The sequence below is a fragment of the Vulpes lagopus genome, chromosome 4 (genome assembly GCF_018345385.1).
Source record: "Vulpes lagopus strain Blue_001 chromosome 4, ASM1834538v1, whole genome shotgun sequence".
Lineage (NCBI taxonomy): Eukaryota > Metazoa > Chordata > Mammalia > Carnivora > Canidae > Vulpes > Vulpes lagopus.
In genome coordinates this window covers 74,302,226-74,319,483 of record NC_054827.1, presented here as the reverse complement: position 1 = coordinate 74,319,483, position 17,258 = coordinate 74,302,226, and the positions used below count along the sequence as shown (strand labels likewise).

The window sequence follows — 17,258 nt, the reverse complement described above, 5'->3', positions numbered from 1 at the left end:
AGTTACACAAAAATAAGATATATTTACTATTAAGCTTCAAAATATACTTACATGTATTTTCAAACATTTTACATCTGTGCTTTATTAGAATAAAGTTTAAACAATTTCTTAGCCTCGATTTTAAAAAAATCATCTTTAATTTACTCTTTCAATAAGTTCTTTTATGACAGAGAAGAAGGTAATTACTCTGTTCTATTAATTTTATTAACATTCTATTGAACTCAAATTAAAATGAACTATATGGTCAGCATGAGCAGAAAATGAACTGAGTCACGTTTGAATGTAAGTTTCTCAAAGACAGAGAGAAGGTCTTGGGCAGGTTCGCTGTAAGAAAAATCCAATCAGAGAAAATGGATTTAATGTACAGCAAAGAGAAAGAGAGACAGAGAATATGTTGATAGAAGAAGGAAAATACTTCATTCTCAGGGACAGTAAATATAGGAATTAGGCCATGATTATTTTTTAAAAGGAGGTAATAAGAAGAGAAAACAAAACAAAAAACCAGGGGGGCTAGTCTAACATGTCAATAGCCCTGGTGGTAGGTGGTGGCAATTCCACAGGCCCTTGCAGATTTAGGGGGTTAATCTTCTATAGTGTCCAGCACTCTGGGGACACGGGGTGAGTGGCAGGTGAGTAGTAAATATTTCAAACCTTCAACTGGTAGATCAGCTGGAAGCTGTTTTTTACTTAGTACACTTCCATTTCCTTGGCTGTTCCCAGCAGCTTTCTGGGTGTCAGTTTGCATTACTATGGTTTTCACAACTGGGTCAAAAAATACAGCGTCCATGCCTAATTAAACACCGAGCTACCGTCCTTTGGCAGTCATTCCTATGCAGAAATTTATGTTGACTGTTTTTTGTGTGTCCTGTCCGATCTTACCACGCGGGCTCTGCAACAAGAAGTATAAAAATTTTACATAATATTTGCATGTCAGAACATGATTTAATCTCAATAGTAGCATTTTCCAGCTACTAAAGCAAATGAGACTTAGGAGGCCATGAGAGACTAGCAGGGAACTTTTCTTTTTTCTTTTTTTTCCCCCCTGAGAGAAACTGTGAAACAACAGAACAATCTGTGCTACATACATAATTAAAACAGATGTTCTCAATCTTAATTTTCATAGCTAATTTTGACAGCCAAAGAAATGCACTTGTCTTTTGTATAGTCACCTATTTTCTCTCAAATGTGTCCTATTTCATCGCCCACTGGGATTGCTCAGAAAGAGAGGGGTGATGTGATGGAAGGTATTCAGGCAACAGCAAGAGCTCTGCTATATCCTTGATAGGTCAGTGGACGGCAATAGCTATAACAGAAATTGACCATAAAATCATTTAAAGTCCACCGAGTCTGAGCATTTTTATGCACCAACGTTGCAGATCATAGTTTTCACTGGCTTTGCGTTCTATCTTCCATGATAGAACCCCAGAAACCACAAAGACAGGAGAGAACTGTCTTCCCGTTCTTTGTGGTGGCGTTTGTCATTTTCACACCCATGTCAAGACACTGTCTGATTGGCACCTAAATTCTCTTCTTGCACATCTGCCAACACCAGATCCGTGAAAGGTCTACTAGGCTGCAGTCATGAGCCAGCTCTGTGCTCATGACACCCCAAATCCAAGCTCTGCTTCTTCCCTGAGGATGGGATGGTGCTGGAACAACCCGATGGAGGCACTCCTGCTCACTGATGCCTCCTGACCACAAAGCCTGCTGTGGTCAGGAGGTCACGCTCTGTGGCGGGTGTACTCCAATCCTACAGCACAGACCAGGGAATACCTACAGGGAGCTCCAAACCCCACAGCATCCACAGTGACTCTGGCACAAGACTCCAGCTATGTTTAAGGCAGGGCCATCAAGAGCATGTGGCTTCACGCAGCATGTGGATTCATGTAACATTAGGTCCCTCCCACCCCCCACCCCCATGCAGGAGTGATGCACAAGTAGGTACCACAAAGTCTAAGGGGCAAATAAAGCTCATTCTGATCTGAACGATGGACTGCATTGGAGGGGTGCGGCCTGGTTCAGGTGCTTTGAGGGGATGGAGGGGAACATACATCTCTCACTGGGAAGACGGTACTGTCTTGGTTCAGGGAAGTTCCATAGGGTTGGGGTTGCAGGAGATAGGCCCACTTCCAAGGACAGGAGGCAAGGAATCAGAAACAAGTCGAATGGACTGGAACACAGAGTAAGGGAGGGAAGGGTACTCGACTCTGCATAGAAATGTTGAACAAAGCAGGTTTGTGAGGAACTTCACACACACAGAGCATGCCCAGTGAAAGTATAGGCCAGAAAGGCTGTGGGGTCTTGTGGCTCCACAGAAAACCTAAGGTTTACCAACCATTCACCAAACCCAAAGCTGAAGGCAGCAGAGGCAGCCCAGCCCAGGGCTCCACGGCACTGTCTGCTCTGCATTCATAGGTCAGGAAACAGAATGCTGAATCTTCTGAATCATGCTGGAACCAAATACCATGCTGGGTACTTTACAGAGGTTTTCCCTAATCCTCGCAAACTTTCACATGACAGGGAAACCAAAATTAATTCTACATATCACTAGTCTCAGCTTAAAAGTCACTTTCTCAGAGTAGACTTCCCTGAGCCCATTATCTAAATTAACTTTCCCTATTATACTCTCTATTATCTTCTCCTTCATCTAATGTCACTCAGTACAGCTTATAATTTGATATTCATGAGAGTGATTAAAGCTCCTTGTTAGCATACATTGTTTCATTTTATCTGCTAACTGTGTCCCCACAGTTTCTGGCATACGGGCTCTCAGAAAATATTTTTGCACCTCTGAACACATGGAAAGGAATGCACTAAAGCATTCACGAATAGCGTGTGCGCTCCAGAGGCCCTTGTGGGTCCCAAGTCTCACTCTATGGACTTGTGGCCACTGCACAGACTGATGTATCTAAAAGAATAATCAGATCGAAAAATCTAAAATTCATCATCATGTAAATGAGATTGTCCTAAATAAAATTTAAAATTTAAGCAATGACTAGGTTTTTACTAAAAATCTGGCAATGATATGAGAGATGAATTTTAGTATTTTAGTCCTCCACTCTATTTCCAAGAAAAAAGAATAGAAATATGCACGTGTGAAAGTCCGTCTACTTGCACTTGTTTACCCCATTTCTGTTAGGAAAATTGTTAAGAGAGATTTCGATAGGTCCATGAGAAAAATAAGCCTTCCTTTAGAGTAAATGTGTTTAACTGACATTCAGGCTTCTTTATTATTGGATTTTCTCAGAGACACTAATGTGAGACTATTCATCACAGTTCTCTTCTGTGTGTGCGGGTACGGGGGACCCTTGGGGAGGGCTGGCATATTAATATAGCATATGGTTCTCGAGGCACCAAAGGACTCCATTCCCCTCTCCACACATAGAACAGAGTTTGTCAAGTTGCTCTTGTGTTTGGGTAAAATCAGTATCAAGAAGCATTTGGTCAGTTCTGCAGTACATTAAATCCTACCTTCCTAACCCTAGTTGGATAAATCCTGAACAAAACAAATTATCCAAAGGCTGAGAATATATAAACAAGAGCTTGTGAACAAGAGTCCCATCAATCACTCTACTGTTGAATTTACCCTTCAGGGTATAGGTTTTTTCAATTTTTTCCCAAGACTGTCTCATATGAACTGATTGCTCCACAGACCACTAGATGAGAATATGCTTGCAGTATAAGAACTTGAAAGGGTCTGGGCACTGATGAGGTAGGTGGAAATACTGGCAGCACCAGGGGGTCCACATTTGACTCCACACCTGACCTATGTTAACTAGCTCCAGGGAAGGAGCTAGTTATTTGTCTTTTTAGGAGCAGGAGACTGAAGCCCAGAGATGCCAAATAATGTTCTCAAGGTCACATCATATGTGGTGGGGTCTGGATTTGAACCCAGGTCTTCTAGCTTCACCTGTTTTCATGGGTTGTACTGAGAGACTCTTTCTCAAGGCTTGTTCCCCGTGCCCTTTCTGCCCCCTCGGAATAGCTTGTCACACTACTCCCCGCCAACCGGGTCACACCACAGCTCACAAAGGCCTTCTCTGATCATATCCAATCCTGCTGTACAGCTGGGCCAACATCCTCTTCAAGGAGTTCCCCAGACCACACACCAGGGGGCCTCTTAATTCTCTCCTAGCCTTGGCAGAGAAGGACCAACCCACACCATAGAGCTTGCCAAAGTTGTTTTTAGGAGTTTTGGTTGTTCAGCAGAATCTCAGCTTCCTCACCTCATCCGTTTTCTCTTTATCCAGACTCATGGCTTGACTTTCCTCTGCTGCTCAGGCGTGGTTGAGAGCCTTTGACTCAGGACTAAGGGCCATTCATGGGTGTACTTTGCCATTATTATGCTCTAATACCTCCCAAATGCCCCACCTCCTCAACCTCACCAAGTAGAAAGGGGGGAAGTGGCTAAAGGCAGCCCTGGCTAGATTCACAGTGCACATATTCCGTGAGTTCTCCAACAAATATCCTTCATTCACCTCTGTCTCCCCAAATGATTATTCTACTCAGAAGGTTTCTCCAAGTGGCCTCTTGGTCCTAGGACAGCTCTGCCAGTAGATCAGGGTCTCTCTCTGGTGTTTTCTCAACAGGGAGGTGCTAAGTGGCACAGAACGTCTGATTGCAAAGTTATGGAAGAAGCAGCCAGGGCAGTGAATTGGGAGCACTCTGGACATGATACAAGGTAGCAAAGTGAGAGGCTGAAGAGGAGGAGTAATGAATGAACCAGGGCTCATGTGCACCCCTTCAGTGTTCCCTGCCATGACTGTTGGTCTCATCAAGTCAGAAACCTGGACACTTCTTCTCACTCACCCTTATGGCCAGCCACCAAACACCAGACAGAACAGATCTACACCCAATCTGGGGCACCCATACTCTCTATTCCACTCCCATATTACTGCCTTTGTTTCTCTAGCTGTATTTTGCCCAGACTGATGTAAAAGCCTCCAAATGGGTTTCTCTGACTTTTAAGTCATCCCTCTCAAAGCTTCAGAATTCCAATTCCAATTCCCTCAAGATACTTTTTTGGTGCCTCGAGTTTTCTCACCTTGCGGTGAACACTGCAATCACTTGAGTGTTTTTTCCAGATTTACATTCTTAAACTCTACCCATAATTTCATCAATAAGAATCACTTGGGCATAGGACCTGGGTACATACAGTTTTTTTTCAGATTCTTGGTGAATCTGGTGCACCATCCAGTTGAAAAAGAACTGCCCTATAAGCTGAAGGCCAAGCTCTGCAGTGTGGCATTGAAAGACCTTTATGAGCTGACTTGCTTTGACTTGCCTCATCAGCCATTCACCTCTATCCACCTTAGACTCCAAAAATACTGTTTTTTGTCTTTTTAAACCAGCTTTCTAAATTGGTATGTTGAGCCATGCCTCTGTGCCTGTGCTCTTACCACCTGGAAAATGACAACACATCCTTCTAGATCCAGCTTAAGGAATTGTTCTGTGAAATCTAACCCACCTCCTGCTTCAGAGTTTCATCACTCCCACCTTGAGCTTCCATTGTTTCTTGAAAAAACCAGTTCAGAAATACAGTAGTTTAGATGGTTCTGACATTATTCAATGAGGTAAAAGTCAAATTACTCTTAAAAATTCCTTAAATAATTCATAAAGTAAACAGTTTGCTTTAAAAAACAGTAATATGTGTATATATGTATACACACATGCAGAGACTATTAATTATGCAGTACTGCTGTTTAAACACTAGTTATACTCAATAGGGAGCTCACATGGATTTGTAGGGACAGAGACCCCAAGGGAACAGTAAATTCATTGTCCCAATCTACCTTCCCTTTAGGACTTTCAGTCACCAAGGGGAATATTTCATCTGTGTTTCTCAAGAGTGTTCCACGATAGGAGTAGGTAATATTTTTGAGAATAGGCTTATTTGAGAAATATCAGGTGAGAGCATATTGAACAAATCCCCCTTTTAAAACTTTTAAAGTGCCTGTCTTTTGCCTCCAGTGTGAATATGCAAAAGGAGTGCACAATATTTCACATTTCCCAAAGTTATTTGATTACAGACTGTCATTTTCATAGAACTAGCATTCCAAAGAATACTCTGGAAAAAAATCTGCCTTCCTCATTCCTCACTGCAGTTGCAAATGAGAAGCCAAATGAGACATGATTGTTCTGGTTCTTATCCAAAAAGAAGAGGGCAGAGCACATTACCTGGCATGGCCTGCATCTGGGCCATTTCCTAAAGGGGCCTCACACCTGGAGATGTGCCTGCCACCTGAGTGCTGGTGCCTGGGTGTGGCGCTCAGCTCCCCAGCCGCCACCAAGAGAGAGGCAGTGAGGCTGGCACTTCCAGTGCATTACTCACTTTAAGGACAAAAGTGTAGTTATTAGAACAGTTCTTAGTAATTGTGGCCACTTATTTGGTAAAATGATTAAAATAAATATGTTGTTTATGAAAACAATTTGCATTTATGAAGTTGTCAGTTTGATGTAGGCATTCATTTTGAAGATCTGGAACACTGGAGGTGTGTAAAAGTACAACTTAGATGTGCAAAAGTGGTTTCATGTGAACCTATCTCCGTCATTACAAGTGCATCTGCAGTGTCAAGAGAGTCAAGATAAACTCTCAGGTGTCAGGAAAAGCTTCTATTATAGACTCTGTGGTTAAAATACACCCTTCCAAAAAATATGGCAAAAAAAATTGCTTAATAGTCAAAAAGAAATTAGGCCAAATTTAAATTGATTTATGCTGTGCACAACTAGCATTTTAATTTGAAGTGCAAACCCAATGTACTATTTGAAGACTAAATTCGGGTCGTGATGCTCTCATTGACTCATGCAGTAAAAAGATCGCAGAGTTGCATGTTAGGAACCCCATGCCCAGCTGGGCTCTGTCGGGAGCTGGATGTAGATATAACCTTGGAAAAGTCATTTACTTTGCCTGTGCCATAATATTTTTCATTTGCAAAAAGAGACAGTTGAGCTAGATGATCTCTAAGGCACTTTCAATTACAAAATTTTATGAACATAAATGATGTTTTTGCTCAGATAGAGAGAGAAATCATGGGAATTTTATAGGTGGTACACTTTGGCTCACTGACCTATACTTTTTGAATAAAACTGATGCTTAGTTTTAACTTTCTCCTTATGTGCTGTTTAAAAAAATATAATTAGAATAGTAAAATATAATAGTAATCTTTTATGAAAATATACAAAAATAATAGACACAGTGAGAAAGAGTTCAAGATATGGTGAGGAAAGTATTGTTATGCAGCAGACCTTAGTTGATTCCTGAAAAAAAAAATAACTTAGTGTCTGATATGTTAAAAAAAAAAACATCCAAATGGTGACTCTGCCCTTTGTTGTAAAGCACCTGTCACATAAGAGCCAAAGAACAGGACTGCTTTTCCAATAAATTTATTTCCATTGTCTAAAACTTACATATTCTGACCCTAAAAGTTGTGTATGATCAAGTGTTTGTACAGGAAAATTTTCTGTTCTTTTCTCCTTGGGAAAGTTTGAAACAATGATCACTTTAATACCTTCTCCTAAAAATAACTATAAGTCATATTTCTGTCGACATCAGTGGCTTCCTGGTAATAATCTGCATACTTCTGGGTTGCAATGTACTTTTCAAAAACTTCTGAACATTAATATTTCGTGTAGTTTATCAAATATTTAAAAGAGGTAATAAAGCTACAGTTCTTATGTCTGCTGTATTCATGATTTTTGTAGCAATATACACACTTTGAGTATACATTTGCCATGAGGCATTAATTCATTCATCTCTCCCCCCACATATCTATTTATAGCATGAACATTTCTCAAACTCTAGGCTTGAATTTAGCAGAAATTTTTCAGCCACTTTGGCTAGATAAACGTGGAAGTAATTGTTTCAGAACTGAGTTGAAAATAAAAAGCAACCACTGATTTGAAAATGAAAAAGAAAGAAAAGAATCCTACCCAAAAATAATTCCCACTCTTTGGGAAACAAGCGAGGCATAGAGGATGAATCCTTTATTTGAGGCATGTTAAAACTAAAGCCCAGACTGTACAGTATAGAATTCAGGTCTGCTGTGGCCAGGGTAATGCTTTCCACTGATTTTTGACTTGAAGCATGCTATTTCCAAGGTAGGAAAATCACCACGAGAAACAGCGACCCATAGGAAACAATTGCACTTCAAATAACACAAGGCACCTGTTCACCAAGGAATAGAATTTCCTCAAATAGTGAACATATGCTGTTGTGTTTAGGACCAGGAAAAAGAAAGGCCAGCCAATTATTTGTGTGTGTGTGTGTGTGTGTGTGTGTGTGTGTACTAATTGGGATTTTTTCTTTGTGTGTATGTGCATGTTTCATTTTTAATCATTCCTCTGGGCCAAGGCCAAATGTGCAATTTTCCCAATAGAGTTGCTCCCATTGTCTAAAACTTTATATTTTGTGTTTGATCAAATGTTTTTACAGGATAGTTTTTGCTGTGTTTTTCCCCCTTGGAAAACTTCAAACAATAATCACCTTAATACCCTCTTTTGAAATCTGCAGCATTCCCTAACCTAACCCTTTAGTCACTATCCTCATTTTGGAAACCATCCCTCACAATGACTGGTTGATACCAAATAAATTTTGGTTCCCAGACTTTTTAGTTTGAGCTCTCCAATGAAATTTTGTGGAAAAAAACAAGGCTTCTCTTCTAAGATTGAAAGAAATAGATATTTTTATAAAAAAGCATTTAAAATGATTTTTAAAAATCCCTTTCTCTTTAATTCTGTCTCAATTGTTTTGCATTTTGCATTTTATTTTTCATAATAAATCCTAAAATAGTCAAACTTTGATAATTCCCATTCATTTAGGTATTCAAATTATTTTGATCTTTTGATTTTACCTAATCTCTCTCTGCATACGTATAATGCATATAAATTATATATGTATATCTGCATACATTTAGGTTTTGAATCAAGAGAGTAAAGCAATGATGCTTCCTATGTGTTATTAAAGAAACTCCAATACAAAACAGTGGGAAAGACTTGTGGCAAGAAATGACTTCCGGCTCTATTAGTTTCACACTGAAAATTATCAGATGATGAAATAGGAGATTAATTGAGCTAAACTCTTTCACACCTTATACTTCATTCCTTTGTACCCACATGCTCAGGGAGAGTCTGGTCCCAATCCAGTCTCAACTACATGAGTCATGACTCAGAGCAGATCTGGAGAAGTCCCAGTACATCCCTACCATCCATCCATCCATCCATCCATCCATCCATCCATCTATCCATCCATCCATCCATCCATCCATCCATCCATCCATCCATTCAACTTGCCAGAAAGCCTTACTGAGAGTCTACCATGTATTAGTCATCATGCTAACACTAAGGGTACACAATTTGTGAAGAAAGTCCTTGTATAGAAAACCTGAAGACACATGAAGGTTTGAAAATTACCCAAGAATTCCAAGCATAACTTGTGGAGTCTCTGGAGAAAGCAGATCAAAATGTACCCAGTTGTACAATAGACCTAAACTTCTACTATTCATTTAATGTGTTCTTTCCCCAAATAATACCTTTCATAAGGAAATGTTTAGGGAGTGTACAGAGAAAAGGAGATGGGAGATTAATCTTCCCTCAAAACACAAAAATTTCCACAAGATTTTCTGGGACTGTATAAGTTGATTACGTGCACATTGAAAACTGTCTCAAAAGAAGGAAATCTTTTCATATTGCCAAAGACTAGGATCATGTAGGAGAACTCACCATTATGTTTGCTCATTCCAGACACATTTTGCATTGTTATTAGTCTCATCTTATATGAATTCCTGAGTTAATTTAATATATTTCTAGTTCATAAAGGCCTGGATTTCATTAAGAATGAGAATGTTAGAGTCCTTGAAATGATTAAATGTATTAACATTAAAAAGATTTCTTTGCCTCTCTGTGGCACTTTAAAACTTCCTATCACTGGGATTAAGGGATTCTAACTGGAGGTAGCATAAAATGTAGTCATGTAATGCAGCTCTGAAATCTGACTGCCTTGGTTCAATGCTAGTCATTCTATAACCATTTGTATCATGTCAGGGATGAGTCACTTAATTTCTAAATACTTCAGTTTCTCCATCTATCAAATGAGAATAATAGTGCCCAAATTTCATAAGACGGTTTTAAGAAATTAATTTAGTTCATAAAAGGCTATTATATAGTTAAATGTTAAATGTTAGATGTTAAATGTTAAATGTTAGTTTATTAAATAGAGTTAAATGTTAGACATTACTGTTATTTTCATCTTGGACAAAAACATTTGTACAGTGAGGGATCTGGAACTTGATTTGTTACTTTTGGGGATGCTATAAATTGCCATGAATAAATATCACTAATCCCATTCTACTACTGAAATGACTCAAGTAAAGGAAGATCAAGTGACTAGTTTGAGTATCTTTACAAAATTAATATGGAATTAAAACTCAACAAAGAATCTCCAAAGCTTTCTTGGCCTTCTCTCAAGGGAATGTTTTTACAAATCTTGACAGTTATACTAAATGGCACACTGATAGGCTTTTCAAAAGAGTTCAAAGTGCTTCACCCACCTTGATGTTCACAGGACCATTAATCAATATTTACCAAGCACCTATAGGATATGTGGGATGATTGTCTGGCTCTAATGTGAAATTTCCTGAACTTTGTAGACAGAGAAACAAAATCAAAACAAGACTGTTACCTCCAAAACCACAGGAAGGGTCAATATTAACAAAGAAGTATTGATTCCTGCTACTACAAGCCTAGTGCTGAGGCTCTGTTCCTTAAACAGCACATTATCACCTTGCATTTTTAATTTTTAAAGACCCTTACTTCATTATCTCATCTGTTTTTCTTTACCTCCAGATGGTTATATAGCATATTCATACAGTTCTAGGAATCAAAGTAATCAAAAGTAAGCAGTGAACTTTATTCCAAGCAGGGCTAAGATCTGTTCATAAGATAGTATGATAAAAAATACCACTTACTACTGAAGCTAGAAATTGGAGTATAGGATATACAGGTAGCATTTAACTGTCATAAGCGTTACATTTTTTAAAAAGAAATGATGGTCATCTTTTGATTCTCTGGAGTAAAAAATTACTTTTATTAATACTACCAATGCATTTTTTAATTAACCTGTCTTTTAATCTTAATATTAAGAGGTTAAGAAAAATTTTCTTTATAAGCTCATTGTCTTCATGGGTATAGTAAGATATAGGTCATTAACATTAGTAACTTGAAAAGTCATCTTTCTCTCATGTCATGTCCCTGATAAAGACAAGAGTTTCATAAATATAAAATAGATCAGTTCTAACAAAAATGGTTGCAAGTTTATTGGCTATTTAAATTTCCCTAATCTCTTTTTAAGGGTAAGCATCTGGAGAATATCTTTTTGTCCCTACTCTCAACAAACATGTCAAAATAATCTCCCATACTACCTACAATTTTAAAAGCTGCAAAATCTACCCATATCCATTATGCATATGTACCTTTACAAGTACAAGGTTTGGACACTTTGTGGCAAAAGCTAAGAGATTGCAAGAGTCAGATGTTATGGTCTGATAATCATTCCAAAAATTCATGCTCCTTTAAACTAGATCCAACAGAGAATCCTCAGCCCACAAAACCTATACCCAAGGTCATATGTCTTCTGCAAGATATTCTCCAAGGATATAGTTTTCAATAAAGATGTTTATCAATATTAAAAAATACATATTTTTAAAAAAACCCTATTAGTGCAAGTCAAGAAACGGCTAGTCTTCTGATCAATTTCTAGGTAACTAAGCAGATAGAAAGACCCAGGTTTTGGTCTTGGCTCAGATACTAGCTTGAGTGAAGCAAGGCACCTTTTTAACTCTTGTGGATCTTAATTCCCTTCTTGGTGAATTGAGAATTTGTGAGATGACATCAAGTTCTCTTCCAAATACACAATTTTGTATATCTTATGTTGTGATAGTGTTACTTTTAAGCTCTATGGAGTTTACAAGGAATTGCATGCGCACAGTCTCATTTGATCATCAAAACTGATTTTCAGAAGTAGGCGGAGGAGTTAACATTGCTCTTCTTTTTACCAGCAAGTGGGCTACTTTTGATATCCAATAGAATTTACTAGAGATAGTAGAACCTAAAGCATCTTCCAGAAAGATTTCATTTTCAGTAGTCAGAATGAATACTCCATAAATTTGTTTTTTCAAACCTGTCAAAGCCTTACCTAAACAAAAAATCTTTAAAGACAAAGAAAAAATGTCATACTATGTGCTTCTGCTGCTGCAGTCCCCAGCTGAGGACATCACGCTGCTTTTAGGTTGAAAATTAAATTTAGTCGCCACTTGATAAATATCTTTTGAGTGAGGATGGGTTTCCTTGAGGAAATTTTAAAGGAGTACCAGGACTTAGGTAAAATTGGGTTTGGGGGTTTTATTTTTGGAGCTCATTCCTGTAAAACATTTTTATATAAACTGGAAATTAACCAGTAAAATAGTTTACAAAGAGGAGAAAAGGGAGCCTTTTATTACTGAAAAGAAATATTCTGAATCCAGAGTGGAATCCTGAGTAGCTCTGATGCCTTGTCAGCTCCTTTACTATATAGGAAGACAAAGAAAGAAGTTCTCAAAAATATGTCTCACACTTTACAGTTAATAAAATACAGATAAAATTTGATCCTTGCAAGCAATCCTGTAAGGCCAAAAGGGTTTTCTCAACCAAGCTCCCAATTATTCTTCATCTCAGAGGTCAAGGGATTTCCTGAATAACTAAGATCCACAGGTTATTGATAGACTCATTTTAGCTATTCTATTTGACCTCTTTCCTTGTCAAAACCATTTTGATTCAGAGGTGAAAGATAGAAATAGTATACTACATGTTTCTGCTCTCTTTCCTTCTCTCTCCCCATGCTTACCTATACCCTTTCTGGAAGTGTACAGAATATAACCAAAGAATGGGGACCGCAGCAAGGAAGGAGGGGAAACAAGGTGCCTCAATTATCTCACCACATAATTACCAGCTAGCTATCCAATGTCATAAATAATAAAGTCCATATTCAAAACAGAGCAGACTGTAAAGACTTGATTTCACAAAATTTTGTCAGTTTGAGTTTTAATTCATAACAACAGCTCATATGGCTATTGTAATCCATATTTAAGAATCTGAAACAAAGTATAAGAACATATGTTTTTGTCTTGATGTAGATGTGTTCTATCCTTTCTATTGACATTTAGTAATTCACATACGATCTAAGGAAAAATTCTCAACGAACTCTTAATGAACCAGAATAGAGCTCCCTTTCTGCCCAGGCAAAAAAGCAGAGTCTGATACACATTTGGCATCAGAATATTCTATTTATAATATCTTGGATTTTAATCTTTTGGGATATGTGCCTTTTCACTATGCAAGTTCCCAAAGGCTCTCACACCGTTAAGTCATTTTCCCGAAAGTTCTTTATTTTCTCAATTTGGAATACTGCCTTCATATATGTTTGGAAGTTGGGCTAATTTTATTTATTTATTTAAGATTATATTTATTTATTTGAAAGAGAGAGAGCATGAGTGAGGGTGGGGAGATTGACAGAGGGAGAGGGAGAAGCAGGCTCCTGCAAGCAGTGAGCCCCAGGACACAGGGCTCTGCCCCAGGACCCCAGGATCATGACCTGAGCTGAAGGCAGACACTTAACCAACTGAGCCACCCAGGCGCCCCTGGAAGTTGAACTAATTTTCATTTCCTCTTCAAACAAGTGGAAAACTACATGCCTTCCAACAGTTGACTGACCCCCTGACCTTTGTGAAAACATGAATTATTCAATATATACCTAATGAAAAGTAATTTCCACGTTGTAGTTAGAATCAAGTGATTTTGTAATGAGTATAATTTTGAATAGAAATGAAACAATCTATAAGCATGACAGTGGGTCAATCAAGAAGAAAGTATTCTAATGCCAAGTGTCACAAAACATACAAAAACCCCTCGATTCATTAATTTTACCAATTCACAGCTACAGCTCTCAAAATCAAATTAACCTTTTCTACCTCAAAAGAATTCATAGTCCTTAAATATGAGTGTCCAAAATTATGTGACACCAGATACCAACATTAGATCTGATTTGATGTCATTTCTCTAATCAATAAAAAAAACCAAGACAGCATTCCTGTTATTCACCCCAACCTGTCAGCAGTAAGCTTAAAGCATGGAAAAACAGATCTCTCATTCACTTTTCTATCCACAGATTTTCCTATCCATACAGTTTACGAGTGTCTCTAAGAACAACTGAGGAAGTGGGTTTGTGATAAACTCATGCACATTTTAAAGCTTACAGCAATTAGAAGTTTATGAATATGGTAGCCTTTCACTTATAGAGAAAACCAAATATGAAAGAGACTTACGTTTCAACTTGCAACTTCCTAATAATTATTAATACCACTTTTTATTTCAGTGGAGAAATACAGTTGTCAAGCTATGGTTATTTAGAGTAAGATCCAAGCATAATCATATGAATTTTATGGATGTTTCACCTTTAATCAAGATCAAAGAGCAGCAGAAAGGGGGAAAAAAAGAAGCTGGTACTATTTAATTCTTAAAAAGAAAAGAAAAGAAAAGAAAAACTAAAATGTTATAAAATTACTAGAACGTGTCTGCTTCTCAGGTATTGCATTTTTTTTATTAAAAAACTATTATAAAGGAACTATCAATCTATTCAATTAAGTATCTCACAAATAGATTGTACTGTAAGTTTAAAATGACTTGCGTTAGAATCTCAAATGCCACCTTCAAATACCTGTGAGGAGGCATTTTCTGAAGCATAATCATATGAAAACTGCCACGTTCATTCTAGGCTGTGCCAATGCAATGAGCAAACCAAAATATGGAACTTACCTTATTATAAACAAATGGCAAATTGCAGGCACTTTTGAGCTTGCAGGTGTCTAGCATCGTTGATTAGAAATAAACAAAACATCTTTCATCCCAGTGAGCAAACTGCATATTCAGACTTGGCTTTCTTCCCTGAATCCTTTCAAGAGAGGCTGTTCACCTCCAAGGGCTAGTAACAGCCTCTTCACAGAGCACTTGCTGCTCTGAACTGCAGCCACTTAGAATGAAAGTAAGAGGAACCCGTGATGCTTAAATACCGTAGCTTCACATTCACAGGATATGACTCAACTCTCCCTCACACCAGTCAGGGTGTTCCCCCTCCCAAAACTGTTAGATTACATAACAAACATCACATTTGGGGTTCGAACCAGTTTGCAAACTCAAATGTAAACACTGCACCCATTAAAATCAAACGTGTGTTTTTAAAATAATCACCTCTTCCCTGTGGCACAAGCCACAGATGGAAAGGAGAACAAGGTGGCACAGAGAAAACTCTTCTGCTTTCTCTCTGCAGTGAATCAACATCAAGTTATTAAATGTGTGTCAACTTGCTGGCATCGCCCTGAAACAGGCACGCTAAAGTCACTAGCATTCCCTGTGGTTCATCCACACTGCGTAGACCCAAACTCTTATCTCAATGTGCAAGAAATGGCAGTTCTACACAACACAACAGAATCTCCTTCACGAAGTAGGGAATGGAAATAGATCTTTGTGGTTTGCTGTTGCTGATTCCCACAGAAATCCTGTCCCACGCTGTCATTACCTGGCGATGCTTGTTCTGCCTACCTCTCCAACTCAGAGCCCTCCTTTATCTGTTTCGTGAACATTTCTAAAGGAACATGACTAATGACACAACTCCTTTAGTAAATGTGGCAATTTTCTTTGCTTTCTCCGCCACCCACTGCCTCTTAACTCTGAGCTCTGTTAAGCTTGATCACACATTGAATTATTATATTTATACACCTCAGTCAATGAATATTACAGACTTGATCCTCGGAGAAAATCTACTACATAAATTCAATTGCCATCGGCATGATCAAGGACAAAAAGATGAGAAAGCGTATGTCATTTATAGCAAATTGAAACCACATAGACGAGGACTGTTCAATAGACATATAAGGTAAGCCACATGGGTAATTTTAAACTCTTTAATGTGGTCACATTAAAAAAGAGAAATACGCAAAATTAGTTTTAATAATGCTTACCCCAATGTATCTAAAATATTACAATTTCATTGCATAACTGACATAAAAATTATTAATTATCTTATAATTTTTGTACTCTTAGGGATCTGATGTACGCTACTCTTGGGGATCCGATGTATGTTTTACATTTATAGCACATTTTAATTCAAAGTAGCTATCATCGAGTGCTCAATTGCCATATGCGGCTAGTGGCTACTGTATCTGCAGTATAGGTCTGGAGTTTGGGATTCACTTTTCATCCTCAATTTGCAATTCAAACATTTTCTCTTTAGAAAGGTCTTCCCTTACCACCTTAGCTGAGATAACTTTCCCCAATTATTTTCCATCTCATGATCCTTTTCATTTCCTTCATAGTGCATCACAGCCTGGAATTTTCTCCATTATTTGTTCATTTACTTATTTATGGTCTGTGGTCCCTAACAATAATGTAAGAAATCTGAGGGCAGAGATCTTGTAGTCATTATTTTATCCCCAGTCTCTGGCATGGTGCTGAGTATATAGTAGAATTTAATAAACACTATTTAGTAAATAAACAAAATATAGAATTTAGGCTAATATTTGGCAAATAATACAATATTTAAAAAGGTGTTCTAAGACAAGGTATTTATCATAGAAAAGATATAGCCTATCATATCACTGAACTTTCACAGCAAATATATTAAGACTTTTCCTGAATTGGAAAAATTACGTCTTTCTCATAATGTTAATGATCTTCAGTCTATTACATGCTTTATTTTCATATACAATAGTATTTGTTTCATTATTCTAGTAAATATTTGGAAACATACTTATATGAATACTTTGGGTCCTTATAAGATAAACCTGTACACCATTAGGATGCCTATTCATCTCCTACTCATGAAAACATAAAACATTATAAGACATTTGTAGGAGACATTGATATATTTGCCTGACTGGCATATGTGCCTCCTCCTTCTGATGTCATCATTCTGATTTTCATTTGACAAGTCACCCATCCATCCCTCCATCCCAATTGGTACTGTTTGGGTAATGCTGACCAGGCCCCAGAAGTGGGCATGTGACCCAGGCATGACCAACTAGTGTATACTATCTACAGAGTTACAGTGATAGGGTCAAGGATGGGCACATAAGCCAAGCTGCTACAGTGACAGTCAACACTCTACTTTTGCAGATAATATGAAAGAGGTTGTTCAGTTTACAGATCATAAACCTAGAACTGCTGGTTGACATATG

The 17,258-nt window shown here is 37.9% G+C and overlaps 1 protein-coding gene across 9 annotated transcripts in view; it reads right to left on the bottom strand.

Moving 5' to 3' along the window:
- MCTP1 (multiple C2 and transmembrane domain containing 1) overlaps nucleotides 1-15,041 on the bottom strand; it is a 349,470-nt gene extending 334,429 nt beyond the window's left edge. For all 9 annotated transcript variants that reach the window (XM_041753629.1, XM_041753630.1, XM_041753633.1 and 6 more), the window contains exon 1: nucleotides 14,842-15,041. In XM_041753629.1, the coding sequence (XP_041609563.1) occupies nucleotides 14,842-14,898 (57 nt within the window). In that variant the 5' untranslated portion in view covers nucleotides 14,899-15,041. The remainder of the gene's footprint in view (nucleotides 1-14,841) is intronic.
- Nucleotides 15,042-17,258: the final 2,217 nt, after the last annotated feature.